Source organism: Brachycentrus maculatus, unplaced genomic scaffold, assembly GCF_059751285.1.
Source record: "Brachycentrus maculatus isolate JH-2025_06_01 unplaced genomic scaffold, ASM5975128v1 h1tg000475l, whole genome shotgun sequence".
Taxonomy (NCBI): domain Eukaryota; kingdom Metazoa; phylum Arthropoda; class Insecta; order Trichoptera; family Brachycentridae; genus Brachycentrus; species Brachycentrus maculatus.
In genome coordinates, this window is record NW_028281222.1 from 403352 (window position 1) to 419966 (window position 16615).

General features: G+C 37.3%; 1 protein-coding gene across 2 annotated transcripts in view; it reads left to right on the top strand.

Annotated features, from left to right (window-relative positions):
* The window catches only part of GCS2alpha (glucosidase 2 subunit alpha), a 28364-nt gene extending 14981 nt beyond the window's left edge, over positions 1-13383 (top strand). Inside the window, exons 9-19 of one of the 2 annotated variants that reach the window (XR_015838699.1) lie at positions 2508-2695; positions 2960-3102; positions 3214-3401; positions 4660-4825; positions 5974-6110; positions 6744-6856; positions 7765-7916; positions 9539-9652; positions 10704-10813; positions 11815-12187; positions 12773-13383. Coding sequence is in view for 1 of the 2 variants with exons in the window: in XM_088272063.1 (XP_088128189.1) it covers positions 2508-2695; positions 2960-3102; positions 3214-3401; positions 4660-4825; positions 5974-6110; positions 6744-6856; positions 7765-7916; positions 9539-9652; positions 10704-10813; positions 11815-12025 (1522 nt within the window). In the remaining variant the exon portion in view is untranslated. Of the gene's footprint in view, positions 1-2507; positions 2696-2959; positions 3103-3213; positions 3402-4659; positions 4826-5973; positions 6111-6743; positions 6857-7764; positions 7917-9538; positions 9653-10703; positions 10814-11814 lie in introns of both variants that reach the window. The other variant, XM_088272063.1, reaches the window with a different exon arrangement.
* The last annotated feature ends 3232 nt before the right edge of the window (positions 13384-16615 follow it).

Below are 16615 nucleotides of genomic sequence, written 5' to 3' on the forward strand. Positions count from 1 at the left end.
AAACCCTTATCCGCACCCCAATGGTGCATAGGGCACTGTGTCATATAAACGCAGTGTTATCTTGATCGTTTACGCATGAAGGAAAGGTGATCAGCCCTCCGCTTCAGGTACCAGTCCAGGGTAATATTGAATGAATATAACAGTGAAACAATCACTTATATTTATTTTACCCCCCTTGGGAATCGAACCCGGGACCTACAGAACGGTAGCAGAGCGTGCTGACCATTACACTACGGAGGCGGACAATCTTCATAATACATAGATTTTATCATAATTTTTTTTAGTTTAAAAAGAACCCACTCCCCAGAGAAAGTCATATTGTATCAATTTTTCCCTTTACAATGGATAAAAATGCCTCGTCAAATACACATTCCTTCTAGTCTCTAAACTATTGTAGCCATGCGTACCCTGGAGAAACTCGGTCGGGTAGAGCCAAGGATAATACCTTAGGATAACAAGGTTAAAATTATATTATTTTGAGAAATAAAAAGACTCTGTTTTTTGATCCACTCACATTTTTATTAACCAACTAGTTTCGGCAACAACCTGTTGCCCTCTTCAGGGTTTAATTGACGACTAAACATATATATAAAAAAGAAACAGTGTACAAGTTATAGGGTTTCGATAATGATAGGGGTGGGGGTAATGGTGTTTTAAGAGGAGCAAGGAAGGGGATAACGGTGTTTAGGTTGGGTTTGATTTTATGGGAAAAATATTAAAAATGGGACTTTGACTTATAAGGGCCCAGAGCAGCCGTGTACTAAGCTTTGAGAATCGGTGTCTGCGGAGAATTTTAGGCGTGCGGTGGTTTGACTTTGTGAGGAATGAAGAGATAAGGCGTAGGACGCAGCAAATCTTGGCCACAACTGTCGTCAAGAAAAGGCGATTCAGTTGGCTTGGCCATGTACTCCGCATGCCTCCTGAGAGCCTTAATCAAGCTTGCCTCTTTTACAAGGCATCAGGTTCGCGCCGCCCAGGACGACCACTGCTGACAATTCGTCGGCAGTTCTCGTCAGAACTTCGGGACGCGGATCTGACTTGGGAGGATGCAAGGGAGCTGGCAGCCGACAGAAAAGCCTGGAGACAGTTTGTGGACTCCATATGCTCCACCTAGGGAGCGGACTTGGTGTATTATTTATTTATTAACAGCGTTTTTTATTTCTAAAACTTCCAAATTATTAATTCGACTAGTTATATTATTAAAATGTAAAATTTGTATCCCATCTTCAAAATTGAATGAATGATTATTTGACAAGATGTGGTCAGCGAATTCTAAAAATTTGTTATTGTCATGACATTTCATATGTTCCTTTATTCTAATGTGAAATGAACGCGATGTTTTGCCTATATATAATAATAATAATATAATAAAACCCTTATCTGCACCCCAATGGTGCATAGGGCACTGTGTCATATAAACGCAGTGTTATCTTGATCGTTTACACATGAAGGAAAGGTGATCAGCCCTCCGCTTCAGGTACCAGTCCATGGTAATATTGAATAAATATTACAGTGAAAAAATCACTTAAATTTTTTTTTACCCCCCTTGGGAATCGAACCCGGGACCTCCAGAACGGTAGCCGAGCGTGCTAACCATTACACTACGGAGGCGGACCATTACACTATATTTGCCTATATACATAGTTGGTTAATAAAAATGTGAGTGGATCAAAAAACAGCCTTTTTATTTCTCAAAATAATATATCAATATGATCCACAAAGTTAATGCTTTCAATATTCAAAACAAAAAGGTTAATACAGTTAATTTATTATTAGATTAAAACCAATATTTTTAGCTTTTCCACTTTTTTATTTGACCAGCGACCGGGTTTCGTCGTTACCTACATTTGATCCACTGACCAGTCTGATGATGTCGGTAACGACGAAACCCGGTCGCTGGTCAAATAAAAAAGTGGAAAAGCTAAAAATATTGGTTTTAATCTAATAATAAATTAAAAATGCAATTCCATCACGAAGTGTCAGTGGATAATATAAATCTATTAATACAGTTAAACCTCTATCTATCGTTTTTCAAGGGACCTATCGAAATAAACTATGAATGCGGGAAAACAATAAATGCGGGAAAACAATTTGTATGACATACCAGTAACCCGAGTGTACTTTTTTGCATATTTGCACAAAAATAGTTGATTTTAGAAAAAAAAATACAAAAAAACGGAAATGGGTATCATGCAAATTGACAATAAAACCAATCGATAAGTATTCAAAATGGTTTATTTAAGAAAAACAAAGACAATTGATTACTATTTGAAATTTTTACAGTAAAAAATATCAAATTTGGAGCGTAATTCAAACGATGAATGCGATAAAATGATGATAGAGAAACGATCAATGCGATCTATTTTCGTATGAAATGAATCCGGGGTAGAAGAAATAAACGACACATCCGGGAAAACGATTATTCGAGGAACGATAGATAGAGGTTTCACTGTATTAAATTGGTGCTCTTCCCCGCCTCTAAATAACTCCGTCTTCCCTGTTTTCAGGTACTTCACTTGGGACTCGATAAAGTTTGGCCACCCCAGTGACATGGTGGCCAACCTCACTGCCAAAGGTCGCAAAATGGTGGTCATTATCGACCCGCATATCAAGCGAGAGGTCGGGTATTTCGTTCACGACGAGGCCACAGACAACGGCTACTATGTCAAGGATAAAGACGGCAAGGACTATGAAGGTCAGTAAGAAAAAAAACAACATTATTGACCGCTAACCTTTTAACTGCCGGCAGGTACATATATGGCGGTACCCAGCACGCCGCGAATTTTACCACAAAAATAAAACCTTCTAAACATATCGTTATTGAAAGTGTAATAATTTAGAATTAGCTTCACATACGGTGTTTGAAAATGATGCGGAATGCATCGAAACACGTGTCACAGTAGATTTTAAGAAATAGTGGTATTTAGCGAGTAAAACTTGTATTAAAAATCTGTCCCAGGTTGGTGCTGGCCCGGATCATCCAGCTACCTGGACTTCTTCAATCCGGTAGTGCGGGACTACTACGCCTCCAAGTACAGCTTCGACAAGTTCCCCGGGACCTCCAACAATGTGATGATCTGGAATGACATGAACGAACCATCTGTGAGTATTCATTATTATAACCCTTGGAGTGTTTTAAAAAGTTTTTTTTAAAAAAATATTGTGTATGTCGAAATCACATAAGTAGAGGACTGAGTGTACTCTTGTTGTCAGGTGTTCAACGGGCCCGAGGTGACGATGCCCAAGGACTGCGTGCACCACGGCGGCTGGGAGCACCGCCACGTGCACAACACGTACGGCCTGCTGCACACCATGGCCACGCACCGGGGCCTGCTGGAGCGCTCCGGGGGCGCCGTGAGGCCCTTCGTGCTCACCAGATCGCACTTTGCCGGGACGCAGAGGTAGATTGTTATTTTACGATTCCATTAATTGTTCAGCAGTCACTTTGTGCTGATATATAATTAAAATGCCAAATCACAAAGTTAGCGCTTCAAATATAATATATAGTATATATCCGTTTTGTATTTGATTTTTACTTGGTAAATACCGTTACTGATCTTTTACTTGCTGAATACCACTTTTTTAAAAAACTTTCACTAGGTGAATACCAATTTTTATTTTTTTACTTGGTAAATGCCACTATTTATCTCTTACTTGGAATATACTAATACATATTATGTTTTATTTTGTAAATAACAGTATCTATTTACCTTTTACTTGATAAATGTCTTTTTGTTGGAAAATACTATTATTTATCTTTTACTTGGTAAATACCACTTTTAACCTCTTACTTGGCATATACAGTGAAACCTCTATCTATCGTTCCACGAATAATCGTTTTCCCGGATGTGTCGTTTATTTCTTCTATCCCGAATTCATTTCATACTAAACTAAACCGCATTGATCGTTTCTCTATCACCATTTACCGCATTTATCGTTCGAATCAAGCTGCATATTTGATACATTTTGTATGTTTTTTCCAATTTTCTTACATTCAACGGCAACGTATGGGATAGAAACTATCATAAGCTTGTGTAACCGATAGCAGGAGAGGTCGAAATTGATGAAAAGGAGCCGCTGCCTGTACCTGCATTTCCAGAAGCGTGCACACTCTTTGAAAGAAAACTTTCTACAACGCACATTCAATAACCGATGCTGAAAAAATACAATTTGCAAAGCCGAAAATATACTTTGACTTACGAAAATAAAACAGTTAACAAACAAAAGTATTTTTTCAAATTCTATTCAGGTTTGTATTTTTTTTTTTAAAAAAATACATTTGCAACTGAAACATGTATTCTTCTTAGAATTTCAGCTTACGAATGGCAATGCAGATTGGGAAGACGGTATCTTTGCTCGGTCGTATCTATTTGCGTATTTACCTCTTAATCCCGCATTCATTTTTTTCCCGCATTCATAGTTTATTTTAATAGATCCCTTTAAAAACGATAGATAGACGTTTCACTGTACCAATATTCATGTTTTGTTCTGTTAATACCGCTATATATTTTTTACTAGGTAAATACCACTATTTATATCTTACTTGGTATATACCAATATTTATGTTTTATTTTGTTAATACTGCTGTTTATATTTACTTGGTAAATACCACCACTAATTCCCCATTTATTCCAATCAAATGAAATTATTGCATTGCAGGTACGCGGCTGTGTGGACCGGGGACAACATGGCGGAGTGGAGCCACCTCAAGGTCACCGTGCCCATGTGCCTGTCCCTCGCCGTCGCGGGCATCAGCTTCTGCGGCGCCGACGTCGGCGGCTTCTTCAAGTACCCCGAGAAGGAGCTCATGACCCGGTGGTACCAGGTCAGTGCGGCGAGTCTTGCCGTTTTTCCTGCTGATAATAATAATAATTAGAATTAGCATGTGTAAGACGGAGGATATCGTATATCGGATATCGTATCCAAGTATTTTGGAGTTGACGTCAGTAGCTACGGTGATCTATATGGTGAGACTCAGTGTGGGTGAGGTGTAATTATATCCGGATGCCTCAGAAACTCGGTGTGGTGGAACAAACACATGAGAATAGAAAGTGAAATGAAAATATACAAAACATGTGTTGGACCAATAGCCACTTATGGGATTGAGGCAAGAGCAGATACTTCTAGAACAAAATCTCGACTTGGAACCTCGGAGATGAAGACTTTCCGATCCATAACCGGAAACACATTGCGAGACCGAGTAAGAAATACCGACATCCGGAGCATGTGTAAGACGGAGGATATCGTAAGGTGGGGACGACAACGAAGGCGATACTGGAATGATCATGTAAACAGAATTTCAGAAGACAGACTTCCACGTATCGCCCTTCAAGGAAACCCTGAAGGACGCAGACCCCCAGGCAGACCTCCGAAAAGATGGAAAGACAGCTGGGAGTCAACATCCCAAGAGCGACATGTGGAGGCACGCACAGATCCCTAGGATCTACAAAAGGAAGAAGAAGAAGACAATTTGGATAATTTGAATGATGATGGGGAAAATAGAAGGACTGCAAGGAGCTGGCAGAAAGTGAACATCGTGGCTTGGCAACATTCGCGACTGGACCGGGATAAGAGGAGTTGAGGAGTTCCAGATGGCGCAGGATCGCAAAGCCTTTGCCATAGTGATCGCCAACGTTGGGATGACTTAACACGGCACACGAAGAAGAAGATAATTTATACAGCTCCATTTTCGTAAAATGCTTTTTTTTATTGCCTTTTGTCCAAGTGACTCTATCTAGCTACGGCTTGTGCAACACCGCTTATCATGACCCTATTCAGCCTTCAACTTTTTAAGTTTTACATCCTATGCCTACTCGTGAGTGGATTTACGCCTTATATTTAAAGTTACTATAATTTTATGTAATTCATGAGTGAAAATTCTAGGCAAAAATAGTCTCTTGTACCCTGCGCTATAATCCAGAACAAACATGCACTAAGAGCTGATGTTTGACATGCACCTCTTTCTCTCTGTAGGCCGCAGCCTTCCAGCCCTTCTTCAGGGCGCATTCTCACATCGATACCAAGCGAAGGGAGCCCTGGCTGTACGACTCCGCGACCACCTCCCTGATCCGGGACGCTGTCAGGAAGCGATACTCCTACCTGCCGCTCTGGTGAGTATTCTAGGAATTGAACGCACACGGTCTGAATGATGATGCTCAATCGTGTCCATACTAACTACCTATTTTACGGACTATATGAAAAATAGAAAATATAGAATATATCGCTCACTCCTTTCAAGAACGTCATAAATCAAAAAACTTGATTTTTTAAGAGAATGTTTTTAAAGTGACAAAATATAATACAATTTATTAAAAATAAATATCAAGCCACTTATTGAACTTTTTACTGTGCAAAAGATCTTTTTAGGTAAAAAAAACCCAGGTTCTCCATTTGAAAAATATTAAGTATATTTAAAAAAATAATTAAACAATACCTTTTCTTCAAAATGAAAAAATAACACTTTCTGCCCTGTAGCGGGTAAATATTAAGTTAAAAATATGCCGCTTTTGCTGGGATATAGTACATTTTCTGGGCATTTCGAAAACATGCACAACTGAAATTTGTCAATATTTGATTTATGACGTTCTTGAAAGGAGTGAGCGATATGTGTATACAGTGGTCTTGGATCCCTTTCACTTGCGGATAGCATTTTTAATAGACTCTTTCAGTTTTTAAATATTCTAACTGCAGTTTCTTCCGATGGTTACAAACTGTTGAATTTACGAGACGCTTGTTGATTCCAGGTACACTCTGTTCCACGAACACTCTGTCACCGGTCTGCCGGTCATGAGGCCAACTTTCATGCATTTCCCTCAGCAAAAGGAGCTCTTCTCTCTGGACACCCAGTATCTCCTAGGTGAGTGGAGAATTTATGGTACTGCCGATAACGTTACAATGGATTCCTTGATCTAACTAACAGGGACTCCATATAGGCAGAAAAGCAGTGCCTATTCTATCTTACCCGCGTGACATATAAAAACGCAACCAGTACCTACCCTACCTTACTAAGTAGTACCTAACTTTCCTTACCACCTACCTCTAAGATCCGTAAGATGTCATAACGCTCACTCCTTTCAAGAACGTCATAAATCAAAAATTGTCAATTTTCAGTTGTGCATGTTTTCAGAATGCCCAGAAAATGTACTATATCCGAGCAAAAGCGGCATATTTTTAACTTAATATTTACCCGCTACAGGGCAGAAAGTGTTGTTTTTGCATTTCGAAGAAAATGTATTGTTTAATAATTTTTTTAAATATACTTCTTATTTTCAAATGGAAAAAAAAAACATTCAGGTTTTACCTAAAAAGATCTGTTGCACAGTAAAAAGTTCAATTAGTGGCTTGATATTTATTTTTGAATCATTGTATTGTATTTTTAAATTTTAAAAACGATCTCCTGAAAAATCAAGTTTTTTGATTTATGACGTTGAAAGGAGTGAGCTATATGTGAAGGTCCTTACCAAAACGTTACATTTCCATTATAAATGAATTTTAAGGAATCAGCTAGGTTGTAAAATTGTTACGTTTTGGTGCAATTTAATTACTTCATATTGGTTTAACACAGGATTGGTCACGTTTTGTCACAACTTCAATTAAGATTTTGATAGAACACAGTAAGCAAAACAGATTTGCATTTAAATGATTTTTCGGGCAATATTGGAAATGTGAAACTATTTGGTGAGGACCTCCACATTTGTAATATGTATTTCCATGTGTATTACACGGGAGAAAATTGAGTGAATTCACAGAGTTGTCTATCTACAGGTAACTCTCTCTTGGTATGTCCGGTGACCGATGAAGGCGCCACCTCCGTGAGCGTCGTGCTGCCCGGCAACGCGGACCAGATCTGGTACGATGTAGACACCTATCAAGCCATCAAGCCCGGCAAGCTCAACCAGGCCGTCACCATCAGCAAGGTATAATAGAAAATGTTCAATCCTCTGAAATACAAATCATGGAAGAGGAATAAATTAACCGGATCCACGCGGCTCGCATAACCGTATGTGTTTTAACAAAACTTGCCCCATACGCGGCTGACATAAGCGTTTGTGTTTTTACTTTGCTCCAAGTGCGTGCAACTTTGGATAAAATAATACGTCAATCCTTGGCCTTATGATATCTGTTGAAATACCTGACTAATAATTTGTAACATCACAAAGATAAATAAAAGAACAGATCCCTGATTTTTCTTGAGGTCGGTAATTAATCCGCGCCATAATCATGCCCTATATCTGTCTCACTCTCGACGCTACGCATCGCCAGTGGGTAAGAGTGACACACGATGCGTGCTTTGATTTATTTATGTTACGATCTTATTTGTTTATATTACGATATATTTCAAGAATAATGTGACACGAGTGTATTATAGAGTACCAAAAAGGCACAATGAATCCCATTGAACGTTTTTGTTTAGGGAAATAAATTGTTTCCTAACTAAATACATGATAAAAATAATCATTTAAAAAACGGCAAAACACCGCTGCGCACGGGTGTCTCTCAGGAACAAAGTTAACGCAGTTAAAAGGTTAATCCATCATCTTTTTATTTTTCTTGTGTTCTTTTTTCATAAAAATTGAACTAGAAATATATTGTTCTTCTTTTTCTTTCTGGTGTAGGCCTTGTGGCCTGTTTTTAAGAGGGATTAGCCTCCTGCGATGTCGATTCCCAGCTGTCAATCCATCTCTTTGGTGGTCTTTCCAGGAGTCCAGTGCAGTGCAATGTGGGGGAGTCTGGATGGTTCCATTCTCCCCAGACGTGCATACCATTGTCTCCTTCGTTGCCTTCCCCACCTAACGGCATCTTCCATCTCACATATTTAATTTATCCTTATATTCTTTATTCTATCATATATTGCGTCCGCCTCCGTAGTGTAATGGTCAGCACGCTCGGCTACCGTTCTGAACCGTTCTGGAGGTCCCAGATTCGATTCCCAGGGGGGTTCAAATATAAGTGATTTTATCATCATTGATCTTTATATCTACCTCTGTAGTGTAATGGCCAACACGCTCGGCTACCGTACTTGAGGTCCCGGGTTCGATTCCCAGGGAGGGTCAAATTAATATGTACAAGTGATTTTTTCACTCTAATATTTATTCCATATTACCCTGGACTGGTACCTGAAGCGGAGGGCTGATCACCTTTCCTTCATGTGTTAACGATCAAGATAACACTGCGTTTGTATGATGCAGTGCCCTATGCACCAGTGGGGTGCGGATAAGGGTTTGAATGAATCAAATATCAAATGAGTAAATTATAATGATTAAAGAAAACACTTGAGTTTTATTATAGACTACATGTTTCAGAAGTTAAACTTCCATCATTCAGGTCTGTATAATAACAGTAGTTATATACAGACCTGAATGATGGAAGTTTAACTTCTGAAACATGTTGTAGTCTATAATAAAACTCAAGTGGTAAAAAACAAGTGTTTTCTTTAATCATTGTAACATGTCTTACCACAAAGTTAATGCCGAAACAATAAATGAGTGAATTATAATGTCATTAGTAATAGTTTATTATTATCATTTCTCTCTTTCAGATTCCTATCTACCAAAGAGGAGGGGCTATAGTACCCAAGAAGGACAGGATGCGGCGTGCGTCGTCTCTCATGGCACACGACCCCTACACACTGATCATCACCTTGAATAGAAACGTAAGTGCAAACTAGTATCCCTTTCTCTTATGGTAGAGAAAGTCCAAAAGAAGTTTTTAAGGTATCTCTACATGAGAGAGTACGGCTATTATCCTCGGCTCTACCCGACCCAGTTTCTCCAGGGTATGCTTGGCTACAATAGTTTAGAGACTAGAAGGAATGCGTATTTGATTACGCATTTTTATCGATTGTTGCGCGGTATGATCGATAATCCTGAAATTATCCAGAGAATTGGTCTGTATGTTCCCGATAGTTACCTAAGACAGCGTCGGCATAGATTGTTTCACATTCCTATACACAGGACCAACCTGCCGATGGTTATGCCTGTAGGAAGAGCTACCGCTATGTTGAACAATATCACATTGGATATTGATCTGTTCCATGTGTCCGAAGGAGTTTTCCGAAGCGAGATTCTTCTACACATTTAACAAGAGTCTTCTCGTGTAATTTTTAATTTGTTTTTTTAATGTATACGCCTTAAATGTTTGTTTGTAATGTATATATTAATTATTGAATAAATTGAATTGAATTGAATTGAATTGAATTTCCAACAACGTCAAATCAAAAATCGTCAATTTTCAGTTGTGCATGTTTTCGGAATGCCCAGAATATGTACTAAATCCCAGCAAAAACGGCATATTTTTAGCTTAATATTTACCCGCTACAGGGCAGAAAGTGTTTTGTTTTTGCATTTTGAAGAAAAGGTATTGTTTAATTATTTTTTTAAATATACTAAATATTTTTCAAATGGAGAAAAAACATTCAGGATTTACCTAAAAAGATCTATTGCACAGTAAAAAGTTCAAAAAGTGGCGTGATATTTATTTTTATTACATTTTAATATATTGTTAAACTTGAAAAACGATCTCCTGCAAAATCATGTTTTTTGATTTATGACTTTGTTGAATTTTTAAATTTGTTTTATAATTGTTATTTGAAATAAATGTATTCAATTTATGTAAATAAATACAAAATCATAATAATAACTAAGACATGGCGTTTTTATAGCTTTGCTTGTCGATTCATAATTTGTGTTTTTTTGTTGTTATAGAAATCTGCAGAAGGCTCTCTATACATTGACGACGGAGAATCCTTTGACTACAAGCAAGGACAATACATCTACGCCAAGATAACATTTGAAAACAATGTCCTGTCATACAGGTGAGCTTTAATTCTGTCTATTCTGATAATTGACATTATTTTGACCTTCCCCTCCCGGTGATATGTACAGTGAAACCTCTATCTATCGTTTTTAAAGGGACCTATTAAAATAAACTATGAATGCGGGATTAAGAGGTCAATACGCAAATAGATACGACCGAGTAAAGATACCGTCCTCCCAGTCTGCGTAACCATTCGTAGGCTAAAATTCTAAGAAGAATACATGTTTCAGATGCAAATCGGCTGTCCAAACTCAACACATAGTAAGGAACATTTTTTTGTAGTACGTTTTTATGTATTTTTGGACTAAGTAGATGCTACTTAATCCAAAAATGCAAAAAAAACGTACTACAAAAAAATGTCCCTTACTGTGTTTTGAGTTTGGACAGCTGAAATGTATTTATTAAAAAAAAAAATACAAACCTGAATAGAATTTAAAAAATACTTTTGTTCAGTATGAAATTAAGTCGGGATAGAAGAAATAAATGACACATCCGGGAAAACGATTATTCGAGGAACGATAGATGGAGGAGGTTTCACTGTATTTAATACAACTTGACTTGCAAAATGAGATTATCAATATAAATTATAATAGATACGGGTTCAGAATTGTTCTCAATCTCAGCCTCAATTGCATGTCCCATGACAGGTCATACATAATCCCTGTACATATATTTGTTACGGCGCAATATTTGTAGCAACATGAACTATGACCCCAAGCGCCCGCTAGGGGCAGGGCGGGGTGTACGCGGGGAATGTTTACGTTATATCCCTTATGAGACGAATGCAGCATCCCCAGCACACACTTGTCATTGTTGAATAAACCGATTGCATCCTAATTACGAGTTATTATTACCTATACCCGAACCCCGTAATATATTTATAATATAAAATATTTATAGTGATTTTAAAACAAAGTTACATTTTAATTATAAAATGGAAAATCACAAAGTTAGTGCTTCAAATATAAATTATATAAAATAAATTGTCTCTTTTTCCAGTTTTCCGGATCCTTCTGCGTCCTATCCCACCCAATCGTGGCTGGAGCGGATTGTGATTGCGGGTTTGGGCTCCGTGCCCAAGCGCTCCGAGTACTCGGACTCCACCACGCAGCACTCGCTGGCCATGACCTACCACTCGGGCAACGATGTCCTCGTGGTGAGGAAGCCGGCCGCGTCCATGATGCACCAGTGGAAGATTGTCTTCGAGTAAACTTGATGACAAATCAATCAAATATTGATGGTAGTCAAATTATCGTGAGTCGGGAACCGCCGTCTTTTGGCCGTATTCTTTAAATCTGTTTGTGTATATTTTCATGTTTGATATATATTTTTTTCTCTATATGAATACCTTTCTGAGACAACCTGTATCGAAGCAATACACATATCGCTTACTCCTTTCAACAATGTCATATATCAAAAATCGACAATTTTCAGCTGTGCATGTTTTTTGGAGTCTCTAGCGCTCTACCAGAAGTAAGCAAATAGAAGTGATAATGTCTTAATAAGACGAAACGAGTCACATAATTTCATATATCGCTCACAGGAGTGATATGATTTTGATATATGACGTTGTTGAAAAGATTCAACAACATCATATATCAAAAATTGTCCATTTTAAATTGTGCATGTTTTCGGAATGGCCAGAAAATCTACTATATCTCAGCAAAAGCGGCATATTTTTAGCTTGATATTTACCCGCTACAGGGCAGAATGTGTTGTTTTTGCATTTTGAAGAAAAGGTATTGTTTAATTAATTTTAAAAAAAAGCTAAATATTTTTCAAATGGAGAAAAAACATTCAGGTTTTACCTAAAAAGACCTGTTGCACAGTAAAGAGTTCAATAAGTGGCTTAGTATTTATTTTTAATATAATACATTTTACTATACATATTTTTAAATTTTAAAAACGATCTGATAATTCAAATTTTTTGATATTTGACGTTGTTGAAAGGAGTGAGCGAAATATTCATTCTTCTTCGAAGTGTATTCTTCTTCTTTCAACCCTTTCTGCACCCAATGCATAGGGAACTGCATCGTATTGACGCAGTGTTATCTCGAGGCAAGGTGATCACTCCTGAGCTTCAGGTACCAGTCCATGGTAATATTGAATAAATATTGGAGTGAAAAAATCACTTATTATTTATTCGACCCCCCCTTGGGAATCGAACCCGGTACCTCCAGAACGGTAACCGAGCGTACTGACCATTACACCACGGAAACGGATTATGAACACAAATTTATTTATAAATTGCAAATAAAACACTAGTTTTTTACCGCTTGAGTATTATATTTTGTTACTAGTTTCAGAAGCTACAGATGTTTCCATCTTCAGGTATAATTATAAACGGTTATAGTAAAAATATATTTATATTTAAGGGATTCAATTCAATTCAATTCAATTTATTTACAATTAACATACACATTTGCTACTTTAAAACTAAATAATTCAACGGATTGATAGAATACGGCCATGAATGTAAATATTTATTCTCTAAGCTACAATTCTAATAGAAGGGTTTTTATGACATTGTATATGAAATGAATTTAAAATACAATTTTTGGTATTTGATACTTTTGTTTGAGGTTGTGGAGTATAGTTCTTTGCGAAAAAAGCAGCAAAGGAAAGACTAAAAAAATGTTACAAAGGTGCACTACGATTGTAGTGTTCGTACAATGTACCACGAATACAGCTCGTAGCTAAATTTGATGTTATCTCATTTGTCAATCGTGCAATTCATTTGTAGTGCTCACACAATGTGCCACGAATACAGCGCTCAGCGTAACTTAATTGTAGCATAAATGTGATTAAACCATACACTACAATTGTAGTGCTAGCAAAATGTACCACAAATGTAGTACGTAGCTAAACTTTGATGTGATTGAACTATACACTACAATTGTAGTGATAGCAAAATGTACCACAAATATAGCACGTAGCTAAACTTTGATGTGATTGAACCATACACTACAATTGTAGTGCTAGCAAAATGTACCACAAATGTAGCACGTAGCTAAACTTTGATGTGATTGAACTATACACTACAATTGTAGTGCTAGCAAAATGTACCACAAGTGTAGCACGAAGCTAAACTTTGATGTGATTGAACCATACACTACAATTGTAGTGCTAGCAAAATGTACCACAAATATAGCACGTAGCTAAACTTTGATGTGATTGAACCATACACTACAATTGTAGTGCTAGCAAAATGTACCACAAGTGTAGCACGAAGCTAAACTTTGATGTGATTGAACCATACACTACAATTGTAGTGCTAGCAAAATGTACCACAAATATAGCACGTAGCTAAACTTTGATGTGATTGAACCATACACTACAATTGTAGTGCTAGCAAAATGTACCACAAGTGTAGCACGAAGCTAAACTTTGATGTGATTGAACCATACACTACAATTGTAGTGTTCGCAAATGTACCATGAATACAGGGCGTAGATAAATTTTGATGTGATTGGACTGTGTAGTGCTTACAAAATGTACCACAAATGTAGTATGTAGCTAAACTTTGATGTGATTGAACCGTGCACTACATTTGCAGCGCTCGCACAATGTGCCACGAATACAGCGCATAGCTTAATTTTGATGTGATTGAACCATACACTACAATTGTAGTGTTCTCAAAATGTACCACGAATGCAGCATTTAGCTAAATTTTGTCCAGCACGCTGTGTAGCTCATCGCTGTAAAAGTCGTCATTATGAGCGAAATGAATCAAAAGAACTGTGAAATTGTATAAAATTTTATAATAGAGAAAATTTAATGTGAAACGAAAATTAGTTACGATTTTAGCATATTTTTTTTGTATGTCGCTACACCAGTTTTAGGCTGCCTCCATACTGCAGTGGATGATAAGCTTTGTGGTCAAAAAATGTTAATACAAAAGTCATAGCTGCAAAAATTTACTTGAATTTTTAACCACCTTGTACGTTAAAATAAGGCGTCTTATTTTGGCCATGTGTTATCAACTACACATGCCATGTAGGCACCCTTTTAAGCCATGCATTATCAACTGCATATGCCTCATAGCCATTCTATTTTAACCATGCATTATGAATCGCATACGTCACATTGGCGACCTATTTTTGCCATGCGTTATCAGCTGCATAAGCCATGTTGGCATTCTATTTTAGCCATGTATTATCAACTGCATACGCAACAATGGCATCCTATTTAAGCCATGCGTTATCAACCGCATATGCCATGATGGCATTCTATTTTAGCCATGCGTTATCAACCGCGTATGCCATGTAGGCATTCTATTTTAGCCATGCGTTATCAACTGCATATGCCATGATGACATTCTATTTTAGCCATGCATTATCGACCGCATATGCCATGTTGGCATTCTATTTTAGCCATGCATTATCAACTGCATACGCCATGTTGGCATCCTATTTTAGCCATGCATTATCAACCGCATATGCCATGTTGGCATTGTATTTTTGCCATGTGTTATCAACTGCATATGCCTCATTGGCATTCTATTTTAGCCATGCTTTATCAACCGTATAAGCCACACTAGCGTCTTCGACTATACGCAAATCAAGAATTGTAAGTTGGTCATCTGTGGTCAAGAATTGTAAGTTGGTCATCTATGGTCAAGAATTGTAAGTTGGTCATCTGCGGTCAAGAATTGTAAGTTGGTCATCTGTGGTCAAGAATTATAAGTTGGTCATCTATGGTCAAGAATTGTAAGTTGGTCATCTATTGTCAAGAATTTTAAGTTGGTCATCTACGGTCAAGAATTGTAAGTTGGTTATCTATGGTCAAAAATTGTAAGTTGGTCATCTATTGTTAAGAATTGTAAGTTGGTCATCTGTGGTCAAAAATTGTAAATTGGTCATCTGTGGTCAAGAATTGTAAGCTGGTCATATATGGTCAAGAATTGCACGATTCGGCACCTATAGCAGACACCTTTACTTGCGTACGTGATATTATGTTACTGTATTATTTGGCAAACAAGGAAAAACCTATAAAAAAAAAATTTACCCGCTTTAAAAATTGTTAATTTTGTAAATGAAAAACTAATGGAACTATTATTTATTTATCCAAGATGTATGTCAATATGTAAAAGTATTCAGTAATTTAATTATTTGATATGTTTATAAATTACGTGATGTTTTTTTTAAGGAATAAAATTTTAAAACCCCGAAAATCTTGTTTGTTTATTCCCTTTCCCTAAATTTGGTATAGATTCTCTGATTTAGTTTAGTCAGATCCTATTTGGCTGTTTTAGCATATAAATTAGATGTGCTGAGTCCAATGGGAGCTGTCGAATTCAAGGTGAAGCTGCCAAGTAAAAATAGGCAGTCAGGGTGAAGCGAAATAGTCGGAAGCCGAGTGGAAACATCTAAAGTCAAGTGATAATAGTCAATGTCAAGCAGAAACATCCAAAGTCAAGAGGTAATAGTCAATGCCAAGCAGGAACATCCGAAGTCCAACGGAAATAGTCAATGTCAAGCGGAAACATCTATGTCATGTAGATATATCCAAAGTGATATTCAATATCAAACGAAATCATCCAAAGCTCAAGTAAAAACGTCCAAAGTCAAGTGGAAACATCAAAAGTGAAGTGGTTATAGTCGATGTCTGGCAGAAACATTCAAAGTCAAGTGATAATAGTCAATATCAAACAAAATAAACCAAAGTTCAAGTATAAACATCCAAAGTCAAGTGGAAACATCAAAAGTGAGGTGGTTATAGTCGATGTCTAGCAGAAACATCCAAAGTCAAGTGGTCAATCAAAATTCATTTATTTCAAACCCTTATCCGCACCCCAATG